A 26,037-nucleotide genomic window follows, 5' to 3' on the forward strand; every position below is an offset into this window, starting at 1 on the left:
GGCAGTTAGTCACCTTCCTGGTGGACACTGGAGCCCAACATTTAGTTCTCACTGAAACGAACGGGCCATTGAGTACCAAAACAGCTTGGGTACAAGGAGCCACCGGAGAAAAACAATACCGATGGACCACGGAGAGAAAAGTTCATCTCCCATCAGGTAAAGTCTCACATTCCTTTTTGCATGTACCGGACTGTTCATATCCATTACTGGGTCGAGATCTACTGACTAAATTAAAAGCCCAGATCCATTTTGAAGGACCAGGAGCTAAAGTCTCTGGCCCACAAGGGGCTCCACTTCAAATATTGACTTTACAATTGGAAAATGAATATAGACTTTTTGAAAAGCCTCCTGAACAACAGGAAGGAATGGACTTATGGTTAAAACAACACCCCCTGGCCTGGGCAGAAACAGGGGGCATGGGCTGGCCATACAACAGCCACCCCTAATAATAACCCTGAACCCAGCCACCTTGTTACCACTGCTGGAGGAACCAGCCTCCCATGACTGTCAGCAGATCCTTGCAGAGATGCATGGAATGTGGCCTGATCTGACCGATCAGCCCTTGAAAGATGCAGGCTACACCTGGTTCACAGACGGCAGCAGCTACTTGTTAAATGGTGAGAGATGGGCAGGGGCTGCAGTGATGAATGCCTCAGAGGTCATATGGGCCACTGCACTCCCCGGAGGCACCTCTGCTCAGCGAGCTGAACCCTTTGCTCTGACTCAGGCTCTCCAGATAGCAGCAGGTAAGAAGCTTAATGTGTACACTGATAGCCGGTATGCCTTTGCCACTGCCCATGCCCGTAGAGAAATTTATCAGAGAAGGGGCCTTTTAACATCAGAAGGCAAAGAAATCAAAAATAAAAATGAAATCTTGACATTATTAAAGTCCCTGTCCCTTCCTAAAAAAATTGAGCATAATGCATTGCCCTGGACATCAAAAGGGGGAAAGCCTGGAGGCAAAAGGAAATCGCCTGGCTAATGAAGCAGCCAAACAAGCAGCCTTAAGCCCCCAACTATTGACTATAAGCATATTGACTGAAAAGGAAACAGCTAAGACTCCAGATTGGGACTATGATGAAACGGATTTGGACATTGTTCAGAAACTAGGTGCAGATTATGACCCCAATCGGCAATGCTGGGTCTACCAAGGAAAGACTATACTGCCTATAAAAATGGCAAAAATGTTAATAGACCACCTCCATAAACTGACTCATCTAAGCGCCAAAAAGATGAAAACTTTGCTAGATAGACAAGAAATTGGAACTTACCTTCCCAATCGGAATTTATTACTGGAACAAGTAACTGCTAACTGTCTGGCCTGTGCCCAGATAAACCAAGGAAAAACAAAACTGAATTCTGGGACCCGGCTTTGTGGCCATAGGCCTGATGTCCATTGAGAAATAGACTTTACTGAAGTCAAACCCGAAATATATGGTTATAAATATTTACTGGTTTTTATAGACACCTTTTCAGGATGGATGGAAGCGTTTCCTACCAAACATGAGACTGCAAAAATGGTCACCAAGAAACTATTGAAAGAAATCTTTCCCAGATATGGGATGCCACAGGTAATAGGATCAGACAATGGGCCTGCCTTCATCTCCCAGGTAAGTCAGTTGGTGGCCAGGTTGCTGGGGATAAATTGGATACTACATTGTGCTTACAGACCCCAGAGTTCAGGACAGGTAGAAAAAATAAATAAAACCATTAAGGAGGCTTTATCCAAATTAACGCTTGAAACTGGCTTTAAGGACTGGGTACAATTCCTACCTCTGGCCCTCTATTGGGCCAGAAACACTCCAGGCCCTCATGGCCTAACTCCCTTTGAAGTCCTATATGACAGTCCACCGCCAGCTGTATCATTCTTTGATGCTGACATTTCTGATTTTGCAAACACCCCTTCCATACAGGTGCATCTATGAGCCTTACAGATAGTCCAAGAAGAGGTCTGGAAACCTCTGGCGGCCGCATCCCGGGAGGAACAAATAACCTCTTGTCAGCCCCACTCTTTCCAGATTGGTGATTCCGTCTGGGTTCAGAGACATCAGACTAAGAACTTAGAGCCCCGCTGGAAGGGCCCCTACACTGTGCTCCTGACAACTCCCATCGCCCTGAAAGTAGACAGGATTGCTGCCTGGATGCATTTTAAATAGACTGGTACTGTTCAAACACACACACACACACACACACACACACACACACACACACACACACACACACACACGTCAGTTGTTCAGGCCCTAGTTTTGACCCAGCAGTACCAGCAATTAAAACAAATGAAAACTGAAAAACCATGAATAAAGGGTTTTATTCATTTTATAGAAAAAAGGGGGAATGAAAGACCCGCACTATGCTTATTGCCTGTTTAAATTGCTCTTGCTAATTTGCCAAGGTCAAGTTATGAGAAAAGTACAGGAGGGAACCAGGTGCTGCTCTCATCCAACACAAACCAGATATCTGTGGTCTGCAGCTTGGACCAAAGCAAGGTCAGCAGGACAGTGTCCAGTATGCTGAGATAGTCATAACTGAATTCTCTGTATTCTTTGTGCCCAACCCGAATAACCAACTGTCCTTGGTTAACTACAACTGCTACATTTAGATGAAACAATGAAATCCCTGTAACCATGCTTCTGCTTCTGTAAGCCTGCTTCTTGCCACCCCAACCCTATATAAACTGCCTGAGTTTTAACCTCAGCATGCTCAGTCCCCCGAAAGACTGAAGCGTCCACAGGTACCTGTGTAAACAATAAACAACCTCTTGCACTTGCATCCAGTGGTCTGGTCTCGTCTCTTGGGGGCAAGGGCCTTCCGCCTGACAGGCTCCAAACTCTTGGGGTCTCTGGGGGTCTTTCAATAAGATGAAGAGAAATCATCTTATTGTTCACCTTCATTCTGATAATTAGAAATATCATTTACTTCTGAAATGATTACAGATATGCTATCTCAGAGAATATGACTCACCTCCTGAGACTCCCAGGGTGTCTTGGGTAAAGAAAATAGTTCATTTAGACTTAAGAAATTAGAATGAGAAATGGGTTCAAAATGCCTGAGATGAACAAGGGTGAGGAGAAACCCATCCTTTCAAGCTAAGGAATCTGTCCTGATGATATTAAGTGGGAGGGGGAATTTGAACTTTCACAACATGGATTTACTATGTGAGAAGACTGGCTGACAGGCAGGAGAAATGGGACTAAGGTATGGTGTAGGGCCCTGCATGGACCCCCAAAGCACCTTGAGCAAGCCTGAAGCTGATGGCCAGAACTCCTTTCCTCAAAGCGGTTATTAGTACTCTTGTTTTGATAACATTAACAGCTAGGGGAGAAAAAGATCCTCCCACCACGTTACTCTAGTGACTTCCTGTTTCTGGTTTTTGTCCCTCTATGAAGGAAAGGAAGTCCCTGCCTTCCCCCCCAGCTATCTCCAGTGCTCCTGGCAAGCATTGCAAAGTAGCATGTACGACTTCAGAAAACGGGAATGGTGTCTGGATCTGTTACTCCTCCTGCTTCTGACAATGGGACTTCCAGGTAGTTTCCACCAAGTGTCTGCTTGTGGTTGTGTACTGATGGCATGGCCAGCTGGGAAAGGGGAGATGGGTTGTAGCTCAACCCTAGAAATGGGTGGGCTCTTGGGCAGGGTTCTTCTATGCTGGTAGCAGGGCTGTGGAAAGGCTGGGGAGCATTCTTTAACTTTGGAAAATCAGGCCCCATTTCTTTTCACGAGGGGACATGAGAAACAGGTCCAAGTGAGATGGGGAAGTAGGTCCCCTGTGCTGTAACTCGTGGTTGCTGGTCTGTGAAATTACAGAAACTTATTTTTAAGTAAGAGAAGCTCTCCGCTGAGTGGTGCCCCATTGTTTGGTTGCTATGTTTTATGTTCAGAAGCAATGTGTCCTGTTAGGGGTCCTGCCCTGAGTTAAAATAAAAGGTAAATTACTCTGTCAGAAACAGATACAAATGTCAGCACTGTGGGTGAAAAGGCATAAAGTGAACAAGGAGTTATGGAGGGAGCATTGAGACTGTGATACTCACACCAGGCTTCTCTGTCTGGCATTCTTGGCACAGACTGGTTTCAGGTCTACAGATGCACTCTCTTCAGGGCCCTTTGTAACTATACTGACCACCTTGGGCTGCTTTAGCTCATAGCACAGAATTATTGCTGCTAACAGCAGAACTGACAGGATATGTTGGTCAACTGTTGAGACCAAGGTGGCTGAACTTAACTTGGTTGTTTGTCTCCAAAGGAGCATCCATCTTAACTCTGGGCCTTTCTGACTAGAATTCTGTGTGCCCTAAACTCATCCTGCCTTCACTACTGGCTTCTATTTTCATGTATCTTCCTCCTAAAAACCATGGGGTGCAGACGGTAGCTTATGACTTGCTTGTTTCTATCTTCTTGAGTCAGCATCCTGCTTCTCAGACACAGAGCTTGGAGCACAGCATATACTCAGTAATTAACCGTTAAACAGATGAATGAATAACTTCAAAAACTTTCATTTGGTCTACATGTCCATAACTTCATGAGTGTTTGAGTTCCTTCTCTCTCTTTATTATTATTATTTTACGTGTCAATCCCAGTTCCCTCTCCCTCCCTCCCTCTAACCCTCTTTCCCTCTTCACGAGTTCCTTCTCTTTTATAATCTTTGTCTTCAGAGTAAAGTTGAGACACACTCTTTACATCTCTTCCCTCAGCTGTCCATTTCAAGGAGATGATTTACCAGTGTCCTCTGCTCTTGGACAGGATGTCTCTGTGGGGCTGTAATCAGAACCAGCTGAGAGACCCCGGGGCCATTCCTGAGTCAGGGAGTGTGGATGAGGGAAAGGCTAACTAATAGAATAAAAGAGGGAAACACAGGATAGTCGTCAGGAGAGCAGATTCAGTCTATACTGAATTCCCCATTTATTTCATATCTCCAAATTTAAGTAATCAACCATAGGAGGGGCCAATCGCAGAAGACTCCTATTATTATGTATAAAGGGCAAACAGCAACTACTTTTCCTAATCAGGAAGGCACTCCACAACTGTGCGTGTATTATCTGTCTTCAGGGTGCCAAGCAGTCTGGGCCCAAGCCTATTGTTATTTAGATAAGAGCCATTCACCACCAAGGCACAGGCATCCTGTAGCCAGTAAACTAAATGTCTTAGCTAGCGGCAATAGAAATGCTCTGAGCTCCCTGCACTCATGGCAAGATGGAATGCATTCCATATATGGTTCCAACAGGGTCATTTTGCTCTCTCCCTACAGGTAGAAGGGTGCACTGGAAATGGCATTATACTGGGAACCAGAAGAACTGTTTTTTGTCTGGGCCCCGTCTTTAGGGCTTTTTAAATATCTCAGTTCTAAAATGGGCATGGTGTCATATTTTCTATGTCTCTGAGGAACTTCTAATGAAATTTTAAAATGTGAAGATGCACTGAGGACACACATGCTTCATATGGGAGTAGGGGATCTGTATAAATGAACTCTCAGATCCCAAGCTCTTGCCTGTGCCTCAGATCTGAATATCTGTTCTTCTTTTCTTAAAGCATCTACTCTAGACTTTCCAAACATGTGTTCAAAATTTGACTCACCATTTTTGTTCTGACTTTTTTTTTTTTTTCAAAGCATCAGTGCCAAAAATAATAGCTACAACTAATTTCACTCATGAGCTGGAGGTGGGTTTCACTAGGTTACTTTTCATTTATGGAATCCTTCCGACTTGCAGCAGGACCATGGTGGAGCCTAGACTTATTTGAAAAGCACTTTCATCCACACAGTCAGTGTCTAACTGTAGTGCCTCCTACAGTCAGTTAAGACAAACCAGTCAGTAGTGTCTATTATTTCTCACCTAGCTTTGTGAGTGAACCACACCTCAGAATTCTGTTCACTAAGGCAGTCATGAAGGCTTCTACAGCTTCAAGAGGAGGGGACATTATCAGCACTAGAGGGTCCCTTGTAACCCAAGCTGGCCTCACGCTTGCTGTGTAGCTGAGAACAACCTTGAACTCCCAATCTTATGCCTCTACTTCCTAACTGCTGAGATTATAGATTCAGATCAGCATACCTGGCCTCAAGGGGAAGGGACCAGAAGTGTATCTACTGATGGGAGGAGTGTTAAAAATGAAAATTTGGGAGTTAGGGCCTCTGATATGTCTAATATGTCACCGAGCTACATCCTCAGCTCCAACTGGTAGACCTTTGTGAGTTCCAGGCCTGCTTGATCCATATAACAAGTTCCAGGATGTCCAGGGCTACATAAGAAAGGTCCTGTCTTAAACAAACAAAATAAAAAAAAAAATAAAAACAAAAGCCCTTCCATAGTTTCTGTCCCAACTTTTCCGCTCTTTTGTTGTTATCTGCCTCAATTAATAGTATGTCCATTTGTTCAGTTTCTAAGCTAGAACTCTAGTAGTTATCCTCGGTTCTTTTCTTTCCCTTGCCTCTCACCATATGTGTGCTAGTCCATCTACTGCCATTGTCTTTCATCTTGGACCAAAGGACCACTTTCTGGTGTTGACCAATGGTAGCACTCACCAATTCTAACTGCTCTTTTTGGTCTGTTCTCTGCTGTTGGTGTAAATTTTCTAAAATAGTTATGCTTATTTCACCATTTTATGTGAAACTCCTCAATACCTGCTGTGGCAAATGAGAGCACCCTGATTCTGAGCACCAAGTTCATACAACACCTTGCAGTCACCTCCTGCCCTTGCCTAGTCTGTGCTTATCTCCTTTGCCTCTGCCATCTTTGAATGCTGGGTGCTATTGTCAGTTAATTGCATCAGTAGTGTTAGGAAGAACCACCCTAAATTTGACTTCTACCTTCGCATGGCACCCTATATAAAGGACAAGGATGGAGGAAGCCTTTGCTCTTTGCCTGCCAGTCTTTACTCTTGCTGGCACTGTCTCGGAGCCTACTTTTCCAAGGTTCTCTTGTAAACTGATGATCAGCTGAGGAATTCATAGGGTTCTTGAACTCTATCAGGAGACAGCCAATATTGGACTAGCTGGGCCACAACCTGTGAGGCACTCTAATAAATCCCTTATCTACTAAGTCATTCTATCAATTCTGTGATTCTAAAGAACCTTGACTTATACACTAATTTAAGTCATTTCAGTCCCTAAATCAAGCAAACAAAACAGAAACCTCTCTTCACCCTCTATGTCCCTTCACATGCTCTATCTTCCTTCCCACTCACATTGGAATGTCTTGAAGGATGGCTGATTTCTGCTCCTCCTATTTTACATTCGGAATTCCATGTCAAATAACCTACTAACCTCATTTTCCCTGTCTTAGAAAGATCTCCCTGAGTATTGTCAGCAAGACCTAGATCTAGGGTCTTGATATCTATTGCCAAATTAGTTCCTAAATGGGTATACATAGGCTTCTTAAATATTTGGCCTTATCAGAGTGTTCCAGGTGACACCACACCATGCCTTCAAGACTCATCTCCATCTTTTCTTTAAGAATTTTACTAAAAATACAAGATTTGTGATTTTAGTAATCAAAACTTCTTTAGAACATTTTTCTCTTTCTGGAATAATGCCTGCATATGAGATTATGAGGTTCCCCCACCCCCACTCCGTGTGTGTGTGTGTGTGTGTGTGTGTGTGTGTGTGTGTGTGTGTGTGATTCAAGGGGCTCAGCATATAGCATAAGATGGCCTTGAATTCATGAGTCTATTGAGTCAAAACTTTCAAGTGCTGGGATACAGTCACATGCTATCACAACAGATGTAATAATTATGCTTTTCTAACAGGCAGGTAACACAGATAAACAGAGGCAGGGTTATTTAAATTCCTATTATAAACTTCAGGAACATACTGTTACTTTGTCTTCAGTATTTAGACACACTACCAACTGTTTTGTCATAAAACCTATAGTCATAAGTCCCTTTATTTTTGTCTCATCTATCTTCTAAAAAATAACCACCACCCATTGAGAAGATATAGCAAGGCTTTAACCACCAACAGACCACTTCCTTATTTTTTTCAAGCAGCCATACCCAGTGATTAGGTCAGCCTTTTTAGAATTGTTACATGCAGATGGTTGAGAGGGAAGATGCAACATCCTGTTCATTACCACTTCTCACTACTCTCCCTTGGGAGAAGGGCCAGGGGTTCGTTCTCCTCTATCATCATATCATGAGCTTTTCCATCTCCTGAGTGTACATCTGAAACTTTTCAGAGAGGCTATCCTGGATGACTAAGTTAGTTCCTCATGGATGAGGCTGGGGGACTTTTGTCCCAAGGTCTGAGATGCTTTTGGTTATCTCCAATAAGGAAGTGCTATAGGTGTGCTGGTAGGCTGAGGCTAGAGTTACTTAGATTCTTAGAATCATAGAACAGACTTCTCCTTTACCAAAAAAGTTTATTGTTAGCCCTAAATACCAAAGTATCAATAGTAAATCACTGACCAAGGTCCCATATTAAAATCACATGGAAATAAGAATGAAAGTAAATGTGGAATGCATATCTAAAGACTTAAACTCTTGGACATGGTGACACATCGTTGCTATCCCAGCTTTTGGGATGCTAAGGCAGGAGAATCTGTTATTTAAGGTCATCTTCGACTACAAAGTAAGTTTGATGTCAGCCTAAGTTACATGACACTTCATCTAAAAACAGCTAAAACAAAAAGCCCAGTGGGAATATTCTATTATGCTATGTGCTCTACTAGCCAGGCACCTGAATGAATTGTTGTTATCAAAGCCCAGAGATATCAGGCCATATGGTTGTATAGTATCTGTTGTTTAGACTGAAATGATTCTGGGAGACATGGTAAAATGTGGACTGGACCAACCAGACGCAACTTGGAAACAAGTGTCTGGGTATGTCTGCGTATGTAAAAAGACAGGGCAGTCAGTGTAAGTAAGTGCAGTGAAATCACCAAACTAGACTACTCCATGGGTAGAAAAAGTTTAGAGTGAGACAATTGTCTCAGAGAGTAGAGATCAGTAGTTGGGTGGGAAAACAAATAGATTTTATCTGACAGGCAGCAGGGTGGGAGTCTCTAGGAAACACAGGCTGTTTGACTTAACTAGGTGCACTTTGCTTATAGTAGTTTGCCATTAGGGACAGAGAAGGAAAATTGTAGCTTTCCTAACAAACAGATACTGATATCACAAGGTGTCCAAGGCATGCTGAGTTTAGGTTTCAGTTTATCGGGTAAGGGGTCTTCTGTTCACCAGGGTTGGGCCCTGGCTATCATCTTAAGACCTCATCAGTAGCACTGCCATTTTAGGGCCTGCTTGGTACTACCTAACAGGTAAGTTCTCAACAAACATTTGTTGAATGGATAGGTAGGTCGAATGGATGAATGAATCCTGAAATGAAGGGTCGAATGAATTCTGAAAGGTCTGTGGCCATAGATGTAATTTTGATAACCGGTAGTTGATGGTGGTAGATGCTTGCCTCTTGCTATGTGGTAGGGACACAGCAGGTGAGATGTCACAGTAGGCAGAGGGGACATTCCAGGACATCATTTATTTGCCTGTGTGGGTGGCAATACCTTACACGGAAGAGTCTATGAACCATGTAATTATATCATTTTGATCTCAAGCTAAACATCCCCCAATTCTAGTTCCTCTTAGGAAGATTCAAAAATGCCCACGAATTTGAAATCATCCAACATGGAAGTGGTAAATAGGCTGTGCTGTTGTATTGAAGACAAGCCGTAGCCCCATTGCATGTGTTTAATTTGCTATTTAATGAAACCTGTTGGCACAAAAAGACACTGCTAGGGTACCTACAAAGACATAATCAATTGCCCTGGCCAGGTTTTTGTCAGGTGACATTAGCTAGTTATCCAGGAAAAGGAACCTCAACTGAGGAAAGGCCTTCATGTGTAGGCCATTTCTTAATTGATGATTGTTGTGGGTGGTCCAAGCCATTGGGAACAGTGCCATCCCTGGGCAGGTGAACCAGGGGTGTATAAGAAAGCAGGCTGAGAAAGTTGGTAAGTATCAATCCTCCATGGTCTCGGCTTCAGTTCCAGCCTCCAGTTTCGTGCATTGAGTTCCTGTCCTGACTTCCCTCAGTGACAGAGTGTGAACTCAGAGTTGTAAGCTAAACTTTCTTTCCCCAGTTGCTTTTGGTTATGGTGTTTCACCACAGCAACATAAAAATAACTACCATGAGGACTCCAAAGCTTCAGTGACATCACTTTATCGTAGTTCAGCCTTGAAACCAAACTTTCTCAGATAATACTTTATTAAAACTATCTGTTCTTTCTTACTTTCTGGTTATTTGCTTTTCAAAAAAAAATGTAAGTACCCATGTTAATATAAGCCATTTTATAGGGCATTTAAAAAAATAATTTAATTTTTTATTTAATTATTAATATAATCAATTCTCTGTTTTTCTTTTGAGAAGCTCTTGCTATGTAGATTAGGATAGTTTAAAATTCACCATATAGCCAGCCTGGCCCAAGACACATGATCTTCCTGCCTCAGGCTCCATAGTTCTGGGATTATACTTCACTGTACCTGGTTGGATTTTTTTTTTTTAATAGCAAAAGTAAAACATCACTACAACCACAACCACAACCACAAACCTTAACTAATTGCTGTCATTTTCTTGTCCCACCATGTCCCACAGCTGCTTCAGTCCCAAATAAACACACGAAAACTTATATTAATTATAAAACTGTTGGCCAGTGACTATGACTTTTTATTGGTTAGCTCTGTCTTAATTATTAACCCATTTCTATAAATCTATGTGTTTCCACATAGTCTTGACTTACTGGACAATGACCAGACCTGTTATTACTTTGCTGGCTACATCACATCTCTTCCTGAGCCCCTCTCTTCCTACCTTTCCCAAAATTCTCCTTGTCTCCTAGTTCTACTTATGTTCCTGCCTCTACTGGCTATTGGCTAAACAGTGTTTTATTTATCAACCAATATAAGAAATATATATACAGAAGTACATCCCCCATCATTAACTGATTATCTTTAACCCTTTTGCTATTGCCTTTCTTCACCCATCCCTCTTCTTCACTCCACACCATCACTGTGATCTTTTCTGTGTTAGTTAAATATAGCAGGCACACTCCCTACCACAGGGCCTTTGCTGTAGACCTTCCTCTACCTGGGTTTCTGTTACAGGAGATATCTGTTAGGTTTCTTCTCTCCTTGAAGCCTTTGCTCAGAAGCAACAAACTCATCACCTTATGATGACATCTCCCTGACCTGCTTTCTGTTTTTTTTTTTCATAGCGATCACCACTGCCCAATATGTTCCATACTATATTCAGTTATTGTATTTCATTAATTTTTCCTTTTATTAAAAATTTATTTTTTTCTCATTTAACATATCCTAATTATGGTTTCCCCTCCATTATTCCTAGTTCCTCTCCATCACCCCTCACAACTAGATGCACTCACTTTCAGTCTTTTGTTAGGAAGCAAACAGGCTTCTAAGGGATAGTAATAAAATACAACAAAACAAAATATAATACGATTTTTAAAAACCTATCACATTGAATTGGACAAGACAAAAAAATAGAAGGAAAAGGGTTCAAGAAAGCATACAAGAGACACACTTAGGAATCTCATAAAAACACAAAAACACTAAACTGGAATATATATATATATATATATATATGTGTGTGTGTGTGTGTGTGTGTGTGTGTGTGTGTGTGTATGTATATGTATATGTATATGTATGTATGTATATATATATATATATATGACTTGGACTCAGACCCATGAAGGCCCTGTGCATGCTGCCTCATCCTCTCTGAGTTCATGTGAGCTTTGATCGTGTTGATTTAAAGGACCTTGTTTTCTTGATATCCTTCATCCCTTCTGGCTCTTATCCTGACTCCTCTTCCATGGAGTTCCCTGAGCACTGAGCAGAAGGATTTGCTAAAGACATCCCATTTAGGGCTGAGTATTCCAAGGTTCTCACTCTGTCTGGCTGTGGGTCTCTGTATTTGTTCCCATCTGTTGCAGGAGGAAGCTTCTCTGATGATCTGATGATGACTGAATTAAGGCACTGATCTAGGGGTATAACACAACATCATTAAAAGTCACTTTATTGATAAAGGTTTTTGTTTTTTGTTTTCTTTTTAGAACAGTAGTAGTATTTGGTTTTACCCAAAGTCCCTGTGCTACCTGATCTCTGGTTCTTGATTACCCAAAGAATGTCAGGCATGGGTTCCATCTCATGGAGTGGGCCTTTAGTCAAATCAAACATTGGTTGGTTACTCCCTCAAGATCTGTACTACCAGTGCTCTAGCACATCTTGTAGGAAGGGTACCATTGTAGATCGAGGGTTTGTGGCCATATTGGTGTTTACTCTTCTCTTTTGGTAGAGTGCAGAGTACATTCTTATACCAAAGATGTTAGCACACAGGGGTGAAGGCTTTATGTACGCACAAGCTTGATTTCTCTATGTTCAATGAGTTATGTAGGTATTGTTTTCAACAATGGAGCCTTGCTGTCAGTTTGTGGAAAGCAGCTCATAGTCTTGACAACAGTCTGAGGTTTTTGGGAATCCCATGATTTGACAACTCAATTCAATGTAACCCAAGCCTGGTACTGGAAGCTTCATTTAGTGACAAAATATGACCAGTTAGAACTCTGTCTCTCCCATTATTTGGTGATTTCATCTAGATCAGTTTCATACATGTATATATATATATTAGGACGGTTCTACTTTATTAGGCTTCCATAAAACCCCTCAAATTGCCCTTAATTTTAGGTGTTTCTCCCCAGATGCTCTCCCTTTTGACCTTTTCCCCTCTGCGTCCTTACTTGGTCCTCCTGTACTGGCCACACCATCCATCCATAACTATCGATCCTGTTTCCCTTTCCTGTGGAGACCTATCTGTACCCCCTTGTTCTTGCTCCTGACCTCTGTAGCTCTATGAATTGTAGTTTGGTTATCATTGATTTAACAACCAATATAATTAAATTACATACCATATTTGTCTTTCTGTGTCTGAGTTACCTCCCTCAGGATGATTTTGTTTCTACTTCCATCCATTTATCTGCAAAGTTCATGATATCATTTTTTAAACATATAATACTTCATTGTATAAATGTACTACATTAAAAAATCCATTCTTCTGTTGAAGGACATGATATCTATGGGGTTTCCAACTTCTGGTTATTATGAATAGAGCAGAAATAAACATGGTTGAGCAAGTGTCTCTGTAGAAGGATGAAGCATCCTTTAGATATATGCCCAGTAGTAGTGTCTTAGGGTTTTTATTGCTATGAAGAAACACAATAACCATGGCAACTCTTATAAATGAAAACATTTAATTGAGGTAGCTTACTTATAGTTTCAGAGGTTCAGTCTGTTATTATCAAGGTGGGGAGCATGGGGACATGCAGGCTGACATAGTGCTGGAGGAGCAGCTGACAGTCCTACATCTTGCAAACAACAAGAAGTTGACTAAGACACTGGGCGGTATCCAAGCATAAGAAACTTCAAAGCCCACACCCACAATGGCATACTTCCTCTAACAAGGCCATACCCCCTCCAGTAATGCCACACCTCCTCGTGCCATTCCCTATGAGATTATGGGGGCCAGTTACATTCAAACTACAACAAGTGGTGTAGTGGATCTTAAGGTAGATTCATTCCCATCTTCTTGAGGATACTGATTTCCATAGTGGCTGTGCAAATTTGTACTCCCACCAGCAATGAATGAGTGTTCCCTTTATTCCATATCCTTGACAGCATGAGCTATCACCTGTGTTATTGATCTTAGCCATTCTGATAGGTGTAAGATAAACCGTCAAAGCAGTTTCGATTTGCATTTCTGGATGACTAAGGATGTTGAACATTTCTGTGTTTCTCAGCCATTTCAGTTCCCTATGTTGAGAATTCCATGGACTTGCATAAAGCATGGCATACCAAGTTGAGGCCAGGACCAAGCTCCTCTGCTTACATCGAGACAGGGCCAGATAATCCAGCATATCAATAACCAGCTAAGCACCAGGGAGAAGTCTCTTAGTAAGGTTTAGCTGATTTTTTATTCACCTTACTAAGAGACCAAACTATACAAGTGTCACACACATGCAGAGGATCTAGGTCGGTCCCATTCAGGCTCTCCAACTGTTAGTCCAGCATCTATGAGTTCCTGTGAGTCCAGGCCAGCAGTCTCTGTGGATTCTTCCATCATGACCCCCCTGGCTGGTACAATCTCTCCTCCCTTTCTTCCACAAGACTCTTGGAGCTCAGCGCAGTGCTTGTCTGTAGATCTCTGACTCTGTTTCCATCATACTGGGTAGAGTATCACCAGTCTGCTTACAGCAGATATATATTCAGGCACCCTCTCCACCATTGCTAGGAGTCTTAGTTGGGGTCACCCTTGTGGGTTCCTTGTGGTTTTCCTGGTATCTGGTTTGCCTACCGAGTGAGAAATGATCCTCATCAACCCCAAGTTTGACAGAAAGCTGATCTCCAAAATATATGAAGAACTCAAGAAACTAAATATCAAAATAAAAAAATTAATCCAATTTTTAAAATGAGGTACAGCTCTAAACAGAGAATTCTCAACAGGAGAATCTCAAATGGCCCAAAGACGCTTAAAAAATTGCTCAACATCCTGAGTTATCAGGGAAATGCAAATCAAAACAACTCAGATACCATCTTATACCTGTCAGAATGGCTAAGATCAAAAACACCGCTGACAATTTATGTTGAGAGGATGCTGAGTAAGGGGAACACTCTTCCACTGCTGGTGGGAGTACAAACTGGTACAGTCACTTTGAAAATCAGTATGGTGATTTCTTAGAAAATTGGGAATCAATCTACCTCAAGACCCAGCTATACCAATTTTAGGCATATACCCAAAGGATGTAAATCATACCACAAGGACACTTGCTTAACTATTGTTTATAGCAGCATTATTTGTAATAGCCAAAACCTGGAAATAACCTAGATGCCCCTCAACCAAAGAATGGATAAGAAAATTTTGGTACATTTACACAATGGAGTAATATTCAGCTGTAAAAAAAAAAAAAAAAAAATGATGACCTCATGAAATTTGAAGGCAAATGGATGGAACTAACAAAAATCATTCTGAGTAAAGTAACCCAGACACAGAAAAAAAAACAAAACAAAAAACAAACAAACAAACAAAAAACAAAACAAAACAAAAAAAAACATATGTACTCACTCATAGGTAGTTATTAGGAATAAAGTATCAGATAACCAACCTACAGTCCATTGCCCCAGAGAGGCTAGATAACAAGGAGGGCCCAAAGGAGATCCATGGATTTCCCTGAAGTAGAAAAGATCTGGGTAAACTGGGGGCAGAGGTTGGTGAGATGGATGGATGGGAACTAGAGGGAGTAGGTTGGGCAGACTGAGTGCAGGAAGTAGGTTGGAGGCAAGATGGATAGGGAGAGTAACAGAGGCTTCTTAATGGGAGGCCATTTGGGGGTTAGGGTACCTTGTTTTTTTAATTGTAGTATCTGCTTTGTTTATATCTAGTTCCTTGAGTTCTTTGCATATTTTGAATATTAGTTCTCTATTGAATGTGAGGTTGGTAAAAATAATTTCCCATTCTGTAGGCTGCCACTTTGTCCAAATAACAGTTTCCTTTGCAGTGCAGAGGCTTCTTGGTTTTGTGATGTTCTATATGTCAATTATTGATCTTAGTCCCTGCGCTAACAGTGTTCTGTTCAGAACATCATTGCCAATGTGTTCAAAGCTATTCCCCACTTTCTCTTCTATCAGGTTCAGCGTATCTGGTTTTATGTTGAGGTCTTTGATCCATTTGGACTTGAGTTTTGTGCAGAGTGATTAATATGGATCTCACTTCATTTTTCTACATGTGTACATTCAGTTTGACCAGCACCATTTGTAGAAGTTGCCCATCCCCAACCCCTCCACAGCCAAATGTGTGTTTCTGGTTTGTTCATTAAAAAAAAAAACAGGTGACCATTGGTGTGTGGATTTATTTCTGGGTCTACAGTTCAGTTCCATTGAGCTACATGTCTATTTTTGTGCCAATACCATACTGTTTTTAGCTTTCGTAGTACAACTTGAAATCAAGATTAGTGATACCTTCCACAGTGCTTTTATTGATTCAGAATTTTTTTTAGCTGTCCTGTTTGGTGTGTGTGTGTGTGTGGGTGGGTGGGTGGGTATGGGGTGGGGGTGTGTACACATGCACACATACACAGGTGTATGTGTGCATGTGCATACGCAGGTGTGTAGTTTCCATATGAATCTCAGACTTGTCTTTTCAAGATCTTTGAAGAATTGTGTTGGGATTTTGATGAGGATCACATTATCTATAGATGGTTTCTAGCATGATGGCCATTTTTTACTCTGATAATCTACAGATCTATTAGAATGGGAAAACTTTCCATCTTCTGATATCTTCTTCAATTTCTTTCCTCAGTAGCTTGAGGTTTTAGCATACAAGTCTTTCACTTGTTTGTTTGGAGTTAACACTCTTTATATTATTTGATGCTATTGTGCAAGGTGTTTCTTTCCTGATCTGTTTCTCAGTCTGTCATTTGTATAGAGCAAGATGTCTTAGTTAAAGTTTCTATTGCTGTGAAGTGACACTACGACCATGGAAACTATCATAAATGAAAACATTTAATGGAGTGGCTCACTTACAGTTCAGAAGTTTAGTCCATCATCATCATGGTGAGAAACAAGGCAGCATGAAGGCAGATTTATGCTGGAGCTGAGAGTCCTTATCTCTTGATCCAAAGGCAACAGGAAGTGTCCTGTCCCTGTCCACTGCGTGTGGCCTGAGCATATATGAGACCTCAAAGCTTGCTTCCATAGTGACACACTTCCTCCAACAAGACCATACCCACTCCAACAAAGCCACACCTCTCCCTTTGGGGAACATTTTCTTTCAAACCACCACATTTCACTACCTGACCCTCAAAAGCTTGTAGCCATATCATAGTGCAAAAATGCATGCAGTCCAACTTCAAAACTCCCATAGTCTGTAACAGTCTCAAACTTATTTAAATATAAGTCTAAAGTTCAAAGTCTAAGATTCATGCAATTCCTTAGCTGTGATTCCCTGTAAAAATAAAAATAAAAAACTCAGATCACATACTTCCAATATATAAGGGCACAGGATATATACTACCATTCCAAAACACAGGGAAGGGAGCATAGTGAGGAAATACTGGATGAAATTAAGACCCAAAACAAGCCAGGCAAACTCCAAAACTCTGAATCTCCAGGTCTGATGTCAAAACACTTCAGATCTCCAACTCTTTTCAGCTTTATTGCCTGAAACACACTTCTTTTTCTTGGGCTGCTTCCAATCCATTAGCAGCTGTCCTCAGCAGATATCCCTCAACTCTATCATCTCTAACATCTAGGGTTCGCCAAGGCAATCCAGACTTCACCTTCACAGCTTCACACAGTGGCCTCTGTAGACCTCCATTCAGGAATGCCCTGAAACATGCCTGACCTCAGTGGCTTCCCTTAGTTATGGAGGAATATTCCATAGCCCCTTTCTTCTATCCTTAAAGCCAGAACCAAGTCCTGCTGCCTACTGGGACTGGAGTATGTTTTCAATGGTTTCCTTCACTGCCTAAGCTTGACTGTCCTGAAACTGTATCTGTAGACCAGGCTGGCCTCAAAGGCCTTTCTGCATCTAATGATATGATCATTTGGTTTTACTTTCAGTTTGGTCATGTAATGGATTATATTTATTTATATATGTATATTGACAATCCCTGTATCTCTGGACTGAAGCCTAGTTTATACAGTTGATGATGTTTCTTGGATTCAGTTTGCATAGGGAAATTGATTTGTAATTCTCTCTCTTTGTTGAATCTTTATGTGGTTTGAGTATCAGAGTAACTATGAGCTCATAAAAAAATGAATATTCTTTCTGTTTTTATTTTGTGGAATAATTTGAGGAGCATTGGCATTAACTCTTCCTTGACAGTCTGATAGAATTCTGAGCAAAAACCATCTGGCCATGGCCTCTTTTGATTGTGAGACTTTTAACAACTGCTTCTATGCCACTAGGTTTGTTTAAAATTGCTTATATTATCTTTTTTTTTTTTTTTTGATGGTTTCCTTTATTCTCTCACGTTGTTCTTCTCATATTGTTCTATCATCCTTTGTTCTCTACAGCTACATATACCTAACAAAATCTTTCAAACAATACAGAAGTTACATTTGAAAGTCACAACCCATTTCTTTCTTTTTCCTTTTTTATCTTGATTAACTTCATTAATTGGAGTGTATTGGGAAAATTATCCATTTATTTTAGATTTTTCAGTGTCATAGAGTACAGGTTTTTAAAAATATATTCTTAATGATTCTCTAGATTTCTTCAATGTCTGTTGTTATGTCCCCCTTTTTTGTTTCTGATTTGGTTTATTTGGACAGTCACTCTCCGCCTGATAGTATATTTAGATGAGGGTTTGTTGATTTTCTCAAAGTAGCAACTTTTTGCTTCATTGATTTTTTTTTTTTTTTGTATTGTTCTCTTTGTTTCTATTTTATTGATTTGGGCCCTGAGTTAATTATTTCTCTTGCCTTTGGCTCATCTTTGGTGTGGTTACTTCTTTTTGTTCTAAAGCTTTTAGGTGTTCTGTTAAGTTACTTGTATGAGATTGCTCAAATTTTGTCATATAGACCCTTAGTGCTACAAACTTGCTTCTTAGAACCACCTTCATTGGGCTCCATAAGTTTGGGTATGTGGTGTATTCATTTTCATTCAATTCTAGAAAGTCATTTAACTTCTTTCTTGGTCTATTTATCATTCAGTTCCATGAGTTTGTAAGTTTCCTGTTGTTTCTGATTTGTTGATATTCAGCTTTAATCCATGGTGATCAGAGAGGATGTAAGGAATTATTTTAATTTTCTTGTATCTTTTGAGACTTGCTTTGTGTCTGATCATGTGGTGAATTTTAGAGAAAGATCCATGAAGTGCAGAGGAAAAGGTATATTATTTTCTGCTTGTTTAAAATGTTATGTAAATATCTGTTAGGTGCATTTGGTTTATGTCAGTTAGTTCTGGCATCTCCCTGTTCAGTTTTTGTCTGGATGACCTGTCTATTGGTGAGCCTGGGGTACTGAAGTCTCTCAGTATCAGTATGTAAGAGTTAACATGTAATTTAAGCTATAGTAATATTTCCTTTACAAATGTGGGTACCCTTGTGTTTAGGGCATAGATGTTAAGAATTGAGATGTTCTCTTGATGGATTTTTCCTTTGATGAGTATGGAGTGTCCTTCCCTATCTCTTCTGATAAGTTTTGTATTGAAGTCTATTTTGTTAGATATCAAAATGGCAATACATGCCTGCTCCTTTGGTCCATTTACTTGGAATTTCTCTCTCTAATTCTTCACCCTAACTAAATGCCTATCCTTGATGTTCAGGTATGTATCTTGGATGCAGCAGAAGGATATATCTTGTTTTTGTACCCACTCTGTTTGTCTGTGTTTTTTAATTGGGGAATTGAGACCATTGACAGATGTCAATGAGCAGTGTTTGTTGATTCCTATTATTTTGAGGTTGATGTTGTTATTGGTGGTGGTGTGTGTGATGGGGTTCCCTTCTTTTGACTTTGCTCGTCTGGGATTATTTTTTCTGTTTTCTTAGATTTAGTTGACCTCTTTAGTTTGGAGTTTTCCTTCTAGTACCGTCTGTGGGGCTGGATTTTTAGACAGATATTGATTAAATTTGTTTTTATCGTGGAATATCTCATTTTTTCCATGTACAATAATTGAAAGTTTTGCTGGATATAGTCAGAAATGACATTTGCGGTCTCTTAGAGTCTGCAGCACCTTTGTACAGATACTTCTAACTTTTAGAGTCTCCTCTGAATAGTCAGGTGTAATTCTAATGTATCTGCCTTTTTAAGTTACTTGGAGTTTGCCTGGTTTATTTTGGGTCTATAAGTTACTTGCAGAATTTAATAATCTTTTGTAGCATGAAGAAATAAAAGACCCAGAGATTGATATTGGGGTTCAAGCTTTTAGCTGAAGATTAGAAAAGCAAAACAGCTGGGTACTAGCTCTCACTCTACCTCAGACTGAAAGGAGATCCTGGCTCCACCAAACCTCAGACTGCTGTCTCTCCTCATCATGACTAGAGAATCCTGAGACTTCAATGTCTTCCTAGACTCAATGTGGCTAGAGAATGAATATCTGATACTGACTACTGAAGACCCTGCTCCTGTCTTTTATACCCCTCTAGTGCTGGGATTAAAGGCAAATGATCCCAGGTGCTGAGATTGTCTTTGTGTGAGCTGTTTCTCTTCAGGACTGGATCAATCTGTGTAGATCTGGATGGCCTTGGGCTCAAAGAGATCTGTCTATATTTTAATCATGAGTCCTAGGATTAAAGGTGTGTACCATCACCTCCTAGCTTCTGGCTTCTGGGATTAAAGGTGTGTATCACCATTACCTGATCTCTATAGCTTGAGGCTGACTTTGCTATTCTGAATCCTCAGGCAAATTTAATAAATCATAAATAATATATCACCACAATTTTTTTTGTTCTGTATGTTTAGTTTTTTGATTATTGTGTGCAGTAGGAGCTTTCTTTTCTGGTTCAGTCTATTTGGTATTCTGTGTGCTTTTTATACTTTGATAGGCATCTCCTACTTTAGGTTAGGGAAATTTTCCTCTATGATTTCATTGAAAATATTTTTTGTGCCTTTGACCTACATTTCTTCTCCTACCTCCATTCCCATTATTTATAAAAATGGTCTTTTCATGGTGAACCAGGTTTCCTGGATGTTTTGTACAAGGAGAGTTTAGATTTAACATTTTCTTTGAATGATGCATTATCCACTTATGTCTTTCAGATTCTCTCTTCCATCTCTTATATTCTGCTGGTAAAGCTCGCCTCTGCCATTCCTGTTCAAGCGCCTAAATTTTTCATTTCCTGATTTCCTACAGTTTGACTTGATTCTATTTCTACTTTCAGGTATTGAACAGTTATATAGATTTCTTTAAGGGGCTCATTCATTTCCTCTTTAAGGAAATCTATCATATTCATAAAGGCGGTTAAGGTCTCTTCCTTATGCCTCATCTAGGTTGGAATATTCAGAGTCTGCTGTCATATGGTTGCTGGGCTCTGTGGAGCCACATTGTCCTGACTATTATTGGTTGTGTTTTTGCAATGGCAGCTAGGCAGCTGAGATTTGGAAGACTGTAGCTCTAGGTGTTGATATCTGGTCTTGTCTTGTTGGTGGGTATTTTGTTCCTTGGTTTCTTTTCCTCTCTGGATTTTAGGAAAGTGTAGTGGCTGTTGCCTGGTAAGACATTTGTGTGTGTGTGTGTGTGTGTGTGTGTGTGTGTGTGTGTGTCTTGACAGGTGTGGCCACAGTGGGTTACAGTTAAAATGTTTTATGGGTACTGAGAGCTGGCACTTAGATTAGGGTGTAGGCTGGAGGGACTGAGGTTGTCCACAGAATGGACGGAAGCAAGGTATCCCATGGGGATCTGCTCAGTTCCCTGGGAATTGGTGCAGAGTGTGAGGAGAAAACACAGCAGAAGTTCTGCTACAGAGTCAGGGATGAGACTGGGGGGTGGGGGTGGGTGGACTTAGAGGAATGGAGAGAGGGTGAAGACTTGCAGTTAGTCCACTTGCTTCTCTAAACAGGGTGGGCTGTGGGTTCCTAAGGAATTCCTGCTGGAGGTGGAGACTGGGACAAAGCAATGGGTGGGGACAAGGAGGTTTGGATGGGAATATCTGTGTGACCCACTGGGGATGGATGGGAGCTCTTCAGTAAGTGTTCTGCTGCAGATCTGGAGATGAGGTCGGGGAATTAAATCTGGAGGAGCAGAGGGGGAGGTGAGTACTGCAGTCAGCCTACCTGCTTCCCTGCAAGGAAAATGTATTTCTTTCTGTTAGCTCAAGTGTTTGACTCACTGGCATATTCCCACCTCCTCATGTAGCACCTGATACATTATTCTCAACAAGTACTATCTTTTAAACATCTCCTAATTCACATTAGTAGCCATTGCTCCAAAGAGCTTTTCCCAGCTTCCCTCCACCCCGTATTCTATACTCCATTTAGTGGCATGGTCCCACACCACCTTGTCCTTGTCTTTACTATACTAACAAGATATCATACTGTTAATTTTGGGGGGACAGAGTCTCATGTGGCCCAAGCTGACCTTAAGCTAACTATGTAGACAAGGAGGACCCTCACCTTGTGATTCCTCTTCTGCCTGTGTCTCCTGAAGGCTAGGAAAACAGGAATGCACTCTACCAACTGAGCTACACCCCCAGCCAAGGTTGATTTGTTTTTATGTTCAGCTGATACTTGTGTATTAAAATTGTTTGAGTATAATTATGTAATAATAATGCTTATGTCTATGACTAACATGCTTATTGAATAAAAATGAACAAACAGGAAACAGGTTCATAGAGGGAGATAGATGACTTGGAACAAATTTATTTGAAACTCTATGAGGGTGAAGGCTAAGAACAAGAAAGTGCCAGACTCAGCCTGGTGCCCTTTCTCTTTTTGTATGAGAGCAGATATTTGTGATTATAATCAATACATTCTGCTCTACCCTGCCCTGCCCTTGTTTCCCAAGCTCTAACTTCTTCCTCCTCTACAAATTTAAGCTAAATCTGGTCCATTGGAAGCACTGCTTTCTCTGGGATGGGTCTCATTCTGACTTTCATTGACAGATCATTCAGTACCAAGAGAAATTGCTACAACGGGCAGCAACATAACTCTGCAAGCCTTCAAGGGACAGCTTGAATCCTACAAATATCTCACCTGGCTATACACTACCAAACAGAAGATTTTAGAATATGCGTATAACAAAAAAGAGACTATCTTCGATTCTGCATTTAAAGGCAGGGTCAAACTTAACCATACAAGTGGTGCACTTCATATCTATAATGTCCGGAAAGAAGACAAAGGTGACTACTACATGAGAGTGTTGAATGAAACTGAGAAAGAGTACAATATAATCCTGGATGTATTTGGTGAGTTTTGGAGGCAAAGGACAAATGCTTATTCAGGGACCTTGCCAATCTACTGGGAGTCAGGGGTGCTGACTAGAGAGGGAGAAGAGAACATCAGGGCACACTTAATTCATTTCTCCCAGGGACACATCTTTTTGTGAGTAACCATAACCCAGTAGAGATTTAAAATCTCTTCTGAAGTAAGTGAGCCTAAGATTTAAGGAGATATTGTATTATTTTTTTCATACTAAGACAAAATCCTCAGATAAAGAATTCAGACAAGGTATGGTTTATTTGGGCTTGCAACTTTAGAGGTTGTATGGTTCATAGTCAGTGGGATCCATCACTGTAGAACCGTGCTCCCACAGCATCATGGCAGAGGTGGGCAATGGAGCAGAGCTGCTCACCCCAGGCTAGGAGGGAGGTACTAGGATGAAAGGCCAAGGACAAGATATGCCTTTTAAACATATGTTCCTAGTGACTCACTTCCTCAACTGGGTCCCTCCTTCCAGTTCCTATCATTTCCTAATAGTCCATTCAATTATTAATCCAACAATAAATCAATCAGTTAATGAGATCAGAGCTTTTCTAACCAATTCCTTTCCACAAATACTGCCTACTGGTAACTAAACCTTCAATGTGAGGCTCTTTTGAGGAGCCATAAACAGGAAGGAACAAACCATACCACACTGGAAACAATAGACTATAGACTGTTTCTTCTCTACTTCCTTCATTATATCCTATAAGCAACCTAACTAGTTTTGAATGGAACTTAATTTTGTCTGAACTCAGACTTCATCAGACTTATATAAAAAATATACTAAAAATATAAATTGAGACAGTGTAACGAGTACGGTTTTTCTGCCTGCCACAGCTGGTCTTGTCCCGCTGCCACGCCAGCCCCAAATAACACACAGAGACTCTGTATTTGATATTATACTGTTGGCCAGGTACTAGTTTCTTATCGGCTAGCTCTGTCTTAATTATTAACCCATTTGTATTAATCTATGTATTTCCACGTGGTCTTCTTACCCGGAGCCAGCTGCCGCATACTGCTCTCTCCGGGCTCTTCATCTTGACTCCTCCTCCCTCCTTCCTATTTCCCCTTGTCTCCTAGTCCCTCCTATCTTCCTTTCCTATTGGCCAACAGTGCTTTATTATTAACCAGTATGAGAAACATATACAGAATGACATCTCCCATCATCTCCTCTTTTCTGTCTAAATAAAAAGAAGGGTTTTAACCTTAACATAGCAAAATATATTATACAACAGTTATCAAGTAAGAATCACAGTTAACAATATTTAGTCCATTAACATTTAGCAAGATTTGAAGAAAATATTTCATCATCTATTCTATCTTTGTGTGTCTAAAGTCTAAGTAACTTATCTTTAATCCTAACTAATGAAAACTATAACCATAACTACCTGTCTTCAACTCCTTCAAAGACCACAGAAGGATAATATATAAGCTCTAGAAATGACAGAGACAACTCACTGCCTGGTCACCCAAAGTTCTTTTGTAATCTTCCATCTTCAGCCCATAGGCCATAGTGTGTCTAGCAGACTCTTCAGCAATGCAGGAAACTTTAAACTGTCTTCTTGTATTGGCAGTTTATCAGTCACTTTTCTCTGTGTCCTGCATACTGTCTCGCAGACTCTTCCATGAAGCAGGAACTCTGTAGCAATGTCCATCTTGAATCAGCAGTCACTTTTCTGTGGGTCCTGCATGTCCAGTTTATACAGCATAAAGTCAAACAGTCCAGACAAGAGCAGTATCTTGTCCAAATGGCTAGTCTTGCCATATTGGAAGTAAACTCCATAACGTGTTTCTTTAATGTCCATCTTCCTTTTTGATGCAGGTGGTGTTACCAGGAGCATTTATGTCTCATTGTCAAGTAAAACCCTAAATCATTTTAAATGCCATATTCTGTAGGTCTTTGAAAGGTTTGAAGAATTCCTATCTATCTTAAATACATCTCTGTGTATCTTGAAAACCCTAACTAAACTCTAAGCTTTGACTATCATAGGTAATTATCTATAATCTGTACTACATTATACATTACATTTCTAAATGAGCTATACAAACAAGAGGAGAAATATACATATGACAAAATTGACCTTAAATTGTATCAATAAATGAAAATCCATTCCAAAACAAACTATGCATATCTATACCATAATCCCCTTTTTACCTTTAAAAAGATATTGGTTGTGATCATTAACCATTTATAACCAAGTCCATTTAAATGAAAACGAACATTTATAAACAATATTTGGGAATTTGGGTGTCGTTCTTTCCAAACTACTTCCTGCTGATAGGGGGCGCTGTCATGGGGGATTCTAAGAAGACACAGAAATCCTGGCTGTAGTCTGCAAGGCTGCTTTGTTCAGCTGTTTTGAATGTAGGATCACCTGGTCCTCTGTTTCAGGGGGTCTGGCTTGATCAAACCATATAAATCTGGAAGGAATCCACAGCTTTTTATTTTCTGTGGAAACAAAAATAGAAATCCTTTTCCCCAGTAACTTGTCCTTGAACTTAAATGTTTGAGTCAAAGCATTTTTAAAATATATAAATTGAATTAATGCAGCAGCATTTCCTTTATCAGTTGTTGTCATTTTCTCAGCAGTCAAACAATGCAGAGACAACACAATAGCATACAATAACCAGATTCTCTCTAAGCTTTTCATCTTTACATGGCTTTATTATTACTCCGTTTCTTTTATTTTTTATTTTTTATTTTTTGAGACAGGGTTTCTCTGTGTAACTCTTATCTGTCCTGGAATTCACTCTGCATACCAGGTTTACTTTGAAATCACAAGAGATCTGCTTGCCTCTGTCTCCCAATTGCTGGGATTAAAGGTGTGTGCCACCACACCCAGTTCCTCTTTGTCTATTTAAAACCATTTTATTTTTCTCTCCCAAGCCTATGTATTTTTTTAAAAACACACCGTAAACTTTTAGCACCTTTTCTTAATGTGAATCTGTCTCTACTGTAAATCTTTATCTTTTTCTAGCCATGAGTCTTTATCTGTTAAACAACAACATTGTTAAAATGAAAGTCTTTGTTTCTGCCGCGGTTATCAAAGATGGTGGCGGGTGCTTTTACCACCAGCAATGAAAGCTGTGGTCACTGCTCTCTGGTCAACGCTGCCATCCAGCAGG

General features: G+C 40.5%; 1 protein-coding gene across 1 annotated transcript in view; it reads left to right on the forward strand.

Moving 5' to 3' along the window:
* The first annotated feature begins 3,415 nt into the window (after positions 1-3,415).
* Positions 3,416-26,037, forward strand: part of Cd48 (CD48 molecule) — a 30,061-nt gene continuing 7,439 nt past the window's right edge. Inside the window, exons 1-2 of the mRNA XM_051186286.1 lie at positions 3,416-3,527; positions 22,593-22,895. Coding sequence (XP_051042243.1) covers positions 3,455-3,527; positions 22,593-22,895 — 376 coding nt within the window. The 5' untranslated portion in view covers positions 3,416-3,454. The remainder of the gene's footprint in view (positions 3,528-22,592; positions 22,896-26,037) is intronic.

Source organism: Phodopus roborovskii, unplaced genomic scaffold (assembly GCF_943737965.1).
Source record: "Phodopus roborovskii unplaced genomic scaffold, PHOROB, whole genome shotgun sequence".
Lineage (NCBI taxonomy): Eukaryota > Metazoa > Chordata > Mammalia > Rodentia > Cricetidae > Phodopus > Phodopus roborovskii.